We start from the raw sequence: 6,096 nt of genomic DNA, 5'->3' as shown, positions 1-6,096 counted from the left end.
CTGTTAAAATGCTGGGGTGGGGAGAAGCAATCTCCAGGAACATGAATGGGAGAAAGTAGCCCTTGGCACAAAAAAAAGCAACTGTGAACCCTTGTCTGTGGGTGGAAAAGGTTAAGATGCAGGCTTCCTGAATGGATCCTGATTTCCCAGCTAGCTACGGAGGCCATTTAATTAATTGCTTGCATCCTTCATTTGCCTGGTGTGGGTGGAATTCTTAAAGATAGAGAGTTTCTTAAAAAGTGGAGAACATATGGAAAAAAGAATGAAAAGAGAAAATATTTTACATCTTGTATAACTGGTTAATTGACAGGCAGGGGGAAATGAAGGTGAGCTTTGCTGACATTTCCCTTTACTTGTAAAAAGAAGACACAGCATAGTGGTATAATGGCAGAAACGAGCCCCAAAAACTGTGAAAGCAAAAACAGTTTGTCCCAGTGCTAACAAAATAGATTTACCGATAGATTGCCCTTACTGTTAGAATATTCTCATCCGTACTTCAGGTACTCCTAACTTTTCTGTACAATTGAACAAATGAACAAATAAAACTCTGTCACGGATTCACACAGAGGAGAAGATAACCCTCACAAGAAAATGCACAAGAAGAAAATAAACATCCTTTGTTTTACGGCCAGAAATAAAATTTATGTTCTGTACATTCACTGGGGGAAGATGAGTGCATTTGGAGTCTAAATAGTACTATCAGCATGAAATCAAATTTAAATCCCTTTCTCAAGACAGAAATAATCTGTAAAATATTTCCAAGTGTTACAGTACATGCCTTTGTCTGTTAGTTTGTGCACAGTTGAGTGCATAAGCACGTGTGAGTGTGAGTGGCTTTATGAATTCCTGGTGGTGGGTTCAGAGTGCCTAAGGCTATGCCTGATTACAGGACCTCATCTATATAGGAAATTAAATATTAAAACAGTACTTTAACATTAAGGATCTGACACAATGCAATAAAAGCCAGTAATCTGACTACTAAAGAAATTCAACAAATCTCTACCACCTCTTCTAATTGAATCATTGCAAATTTAAAATGGGGAAAGATTTGCTTTATGCTACTGGCTCAAATTTTTTCCCTTTGGTGTCTGTTTATTTTGTTCCCTTTGTACTATTAAAATAGGTTTCCATATACTTAACTTGCCTCTTTCCTTCCTTTAAGAAATAGAAAACAAGCTTAGAAAGCACATAATATCAGCTCATTACTTAGGCAATCTCTCTGGAAAATGGGAGTTATATAGAAATGTTTGTGCCATTCGTATACATGTAGTTTTGCTTGAAAATGTCTAATCTTCCTCATATCATGAATCAACTCCTGGTAGAAGCTGCAGTCTTTTGATTAAACACACTGAACTGCATTTCAAAGAGGATATTATATAATCATTAGATGCTAATAGCATTCTAGGAACTGCTTCAGTTAATCACTCAAACTATCCAGGCATATGGTAACCCGTTCTGAAATGAATGTCTCATCTAAAATAATAGAGAATATACATATAAGGAAACCACTTTTCAAAAACAAATCTTGACATAGAGTGTTTATGATACATAGGCTTGCCAGCATCCTATTCTGAATATACCTGTCTCAATCATGAATCTATAAAGCAAAAGTCAAATAACATGAAAAACTGTATTTTTCTACTGGGTTTTTAAAATACGTTCCTCATTTGGGACTCCCCATGTTGTGGAATGGTCGAATCCAAAATTTTTATAACCAAGGTAAAAATCTCTGAAAACCGGGATAGGGAGTGAGAAGCAAATAGTCTCTTACCCAAGACAAGACAGAACCTATTCCTCTGGGACATCAACACAATAGACTGTTTTCGTTTTTTTTTTTTTTTTTTTTTCCTGCATTGAGAGCCAGAGAACCCATATAAAACAAAAACAGAATTGCTTTAGGCTACAGTACATAAAAGAACATCAGTGGTTCAGGGACAGTTATCATAACTTGTTATAAAACCAGATTTTAAATTCGAGGTTACTGGCAGATTATAAAATGTTAACAGCTGGATAAACTGTAAAATATGCATTATCTACACATGAAAAGGTTACAGTTTATAAACACTAAAATGCTGTGTCTATTGGCATTTTAGTGAAATCTTTCCCTGATCCTCATTTCTTCACCGGGTGGGAAAGAAAAAGAAAAAGAAAAAGAAAAAAAAAAAAGAAAAAACCGGCTCTGCTGAGCTTCTTCTTTCTCCCCAAACACATGATCTAAACCAACCAAACCAAAATGCTCCTTTATTGTCCTGGTGGTAGATACTGACCTATACGCATACCCGGCAACCAAAAGTAGGCAAGTTTTGGGCCAATCAATGATCGCCTCTGCTCATCAGGTAAATACCTGGCTCTTTCAGCTTTGCAGGTGTTTTCCACACAGTGATACAGCAAAGGGTCTTTTTCTTTTCTTTCTCTCTCTCTTTCTCTCTCTTTTTTTCCCCCTGGAAAGAAAAAGGAAAAGAAGAAAGGAAGGACGGAAAGTGTCATGGAAGAGGAGGGGCTCCTCTGGTGTTGGCAGTGGTTTCTCTAGGCCCTCTCTGGACCCTGGCACAGCCAAGTGTCATGGCATGATGCTTACTTAGGTTGTTTTCTGCAAAGGCAAGTAAAGGTGACTTCCAAGTGTTCAGCGCATCAAAGGAAAAAAAAAGTGATTTTTTTTAAAGGTAAAAAATTAAAAGTGCTTGAAAATAATTCTCAGGGAACTTATCTGGAGAGGAGAATCCCATGTGTAGTTCCCCCTCTCTGGTGTATCCTGCCCCTGCTAGCGGCCCAGACACCTCCTCGGTCTAGGCTCTGGAGCAGGGATGGTCCTAAAAACCTTTCTTTAGGAGAAACAAAACCTATTTGAGTGGTTTCCAGGGAAAGTTGTATTCCTTCACATGGGGTCCATCACCTCGGCTTCGGAGACCTCACAACTTTTTGGCACTGTCATGGCACGCCGCTGCCCGGAGGGTGGTCCCGGCCAAACCCCGGTTGCTGACCCTGCGGACCAGCACTTTGGAAACTGGGATTTTTGTTCTGGGCATCTCACTCCTGACTGGTTGCTGGTGCACTACGGGATGGCTGGATGGAAGGTTCGCGAGGTGCTTGATGCTGATAGGGATTTTAGAGTCCTTCAGCAAACTGCCTGGTGTTCGCAGTGGACAGGTGATGGTGACTGGAGACACGGGCTTTAACCGGGACAAGCAGGACGTCTCCTCGCTGGCGGGAACGGCCGCCGAGCTTCCATCCGGATCGGCATAGAGATCGTAGAGCGCGTCCCCGCTGTAGCTATCCCGGGGGATGCCCGCCTTTTTGCCGCCGCCGGTGCCGTCTTCTTCCGGCCCCGGAGTGGTGGAGTCCCAGTAGCCCTCGTCACTATTGGGGATGCCTTCCTGCTGCTCCTTCTCGGGCGGTTTAGGCTCCTCCTTGGGATGGAGCTCTATGGGAATCCGGTTGAGCCTCCTGTGCTTGCCCAAGGACACGTCCTTGACCCCTTCCGCACACCTGGCGTCTTTGGACGTCTCGGCCACCACCTTGGTTTCCAGGGCTGCTGCCGCCTTGGCCGCTCCCTCTTGGGGCCCTGGTCCTTGGTCCTCAGTCTGGGAGAGCATGTCCCAGAACTCCTGGAGATAGGTGTCGTCCAGCTCCTCCGGGCTCGCCATCTCCTCCCCTCCTCCTTGGTAGGCCACCACGCCGGGGTTCTTTTTAGAGAGAACTGGCTTGCCTGGCCCGGGGGCATGCTTGTCACAGCTGGGACCTGCCTCGTCCTCTTGGTCTGCAATAATATCTCCACAGCCTGTAAGAGAGTCAAAGCTTTTCAGTGAAGTCACGTCAGAAAACATCAAACAAATACGATCGGCCGACGGGTCTGAGGGTGGATCAACAGCGGAAGGGTCAGGGACGGCCGCCGCTCGGCCGCTGCCGCATTCCGAGTCGACAAGGGGGACGGTCTTTACCGGAACGTCACCTGTCCTGGAGGCATCCTCGGCCGTCTGCACCTCCCCAGCGCCCAGCTCGGGGGCTGCCCGGGGCTTCTCGGCGCGCCGATGCCCCGCGGCGTCCTCTCCCCGGGCGCTGTCGGCCTTAGGGACCCCGGGGCTGTGGGCCTCTCGGCGGTCCGGCACGTGGGCGCGATCGGCGGAGGCCGGCTCCGGCTCTCCCCCTCCGAGCTCACCTGCTGGGTCTCGCGGCGCGTCCCTGCTGGGCTTCTCCGGCTCGCCGGCGGGTCCGGGCGTCTCCTCCTTGACGCACTCCAGGCTGGCGGTGAGCGAGCCCGGCAGGATGAGGCCGCCCGGGGCCCCCGCGCGCTCGCCCTTCGCCTCCGCCTTGGCCCGCTTGTCCTTCTTGTGCCAGCGCATGCTGCTGAAGAGCCCCTTCAGCCCTCTCTTTTGTTTGCCGCCAGCCTTGCTCGCGTCCCCCGGCTCGCCCTTGCCGTTCTCCGCTCGCCCGTTCTTCTTCAGCAGGGAGAAGAAGCTGTGCGACTTCGCCACCGAGCTGTTGGCCAGGGAGCCCACGCCGGGCCCGGCCGCCCTGGGGGCACCCGGGTTGGGCCGCCCGCCGCCGCGGCCGCCCCCGCCGCCGCCCCCGCTGTCGCCCCCGCCGCGCGGCTCCTCCTTCTTGCTGCTCTCCAGCACCACCACCTCGGCTAAGCCGTCGTGGGTCCGGCTCCTCACCATGCCCGTCGGACCCGAGCCTTTCCCATCCCCTTTGTTTTTGACCCCAAAAATGCTGGGCATGGTGCCACCCGATTTCCTCTTCTTGAATAATTTGAAAGCAGCTTTATTAATCTTCCCCGACGGCTGCTCGGCGGCCGGCGTTTCGGCAGCACAATCACAATGCAAGTCCATGTCTGCCGCGAGGGTCCCGGCCCCGGCCTCCTCCTTCCTCCTGCAGACCCCCGCGGACGCGCGATCGCCGCCGCCGCCGCCGCGCTCGCTGACAGCCTCGCCGCCGCCGCCGCCGCCGCCGCCGCTGCTCCTGCTCGTCTCCATGGAAACCGAGCGGGCTAAGCAGCTTTCGTCAGCCGTGGGCTCGCGCCAGGCTACTGTCATCCGTATTCTAAATCAACCTGAGCCGCTCTTGCTGCCGCCGCCGCCGCCGCCGCTGCAGCAAAAGAAACACACATAAAAGACCTCTCCCCTCCCGCCAAGCGCTTATATAATACCCTAACCCACTTCGGATCCGACTTGGCTTTGTGCTGCATAGTTTTTGTGTGTGTGTGGCGAGAGCAGGCAGCAGAGCCTCGAGTCGATTGCAGAAATTAGCGTCGTCTTTATGGAATTCAGATTCCATCCAATCTTAGCCACCTTCTGATTCCTCCTCTAGATAGGCGCTTTCCAGAAGCCCAGTCGTGGTTCACAGGATACCCCCAAAATGGACAAAGAAATTCCACCCAACACAAATGGTTATTCCTCTGAGCGCCTATCCTGGACTTCTTGAGTCTTTATGTCTTTCCTGAGCCTTTCATGTCTGTCCTTATCATTTGGGCACTAAGCCCGGCAGGCATGGAGCTAGTCTGTTTACATCTGTGTCTTGTCCACTACTGAGCACAATCTCCAGGTCGATGTTGGATCCTTACTAATGCGGTTCTGATTCTTGCTGCAAAAACACCAGCCATCAGTTGAATATCAATTAGCAACTCTCTGCAAGGAAAGTGCAGCAGTTCTGTAAGGTGGAAGTTGACTGGTCCTTGGGGACAACCGTGGTTTTTATCCTAGACTCCAGCTCCTGGGGCTCAGGTCACAGAAGCCACTCCCTAGCCTGCATTTGGTCACAATGGATGAGTGGAGGACGGAGGACACAGTTTGAGAATCTCAGGTCCACTCCACAGGTGGTCCTTGGAGTCCAGGGTCTGCCTTCTTTCCTATTAGGCAAAACACGGGCTTTACTCCTGCACCCCCATTCTGCCATCCCCTCTCCCCTTCACTATCCCCCAGGACTTCCTGCAGCCCCCTTCCGCTAGGGGACTTGGAAAAGCCTGGCAGGGTCCCTGAATGCCCAACAGTCTCTGCAACTGCTCTGACCTACATAATCTGGGGAAAACAGAAACTTTGTCCCAGGGAACAGCCCAAACTGGGGATCTTTTCTGTAATCTGATTTTGAAGCTGACTGCTA

General features: G+C 50.0%; 1 protein-coding gene across 3 annotated transcripts; it reads right to left on the bottom strand.

The window, feature by feature from the left end:
- Positions 1 to 2,909: 2,909 nt before the first annotated feature.
- On the bottom strand, positions 2,910 to 5,033 carry AMER2 (APC membrane recruitment protein 2; the record flags this gene model as incomplete). Of its 3 annotated transcripts, none has more annotated exons than XM_080799231.1 (2): positions 2,910 to 3,778; positions 3,950 to 4,973. In XM_080799231.1, the coding sequence occupies 2 exons, from the start codon at positions 4,971 to 4,973 to the stop codon at positions 2,910 to 2,912; spliced, it is 1,893 nt and encodes a 630-aa protein (XP_080655357.1). The 3 variants fall into 3 exon arrangements, with proteins under 3 accessions (XP_080655357.1, XP_080655358.1, XP_080655356.1); XM_080799232.1 differs by having other exon boundaries at positions 4,157 to 4,973; XM_080799230.1 differs by having other exon boundaries at positions 2,910 to 5,033.
- Positions 5,034 to 6,096: the final 1,063 nt, after the last annotated feature.

The sequence above is a fragment of the Martes martes genome, assembly GCF_963455335.1.
Source record: "Martes martes genome assembly, chromosome: 3".
NCBI classification, from domain to species: domain Eukaryota; kingdom Metazoa; phylum Chordata; class Mammalia; order Carnivora; family Mustelidae; genus Martes; species Martes martes.
Note: the sequence above shows the minus strand (reverse complement) of the source record. Positions and strands in the feature narration are given on the sequence as shown.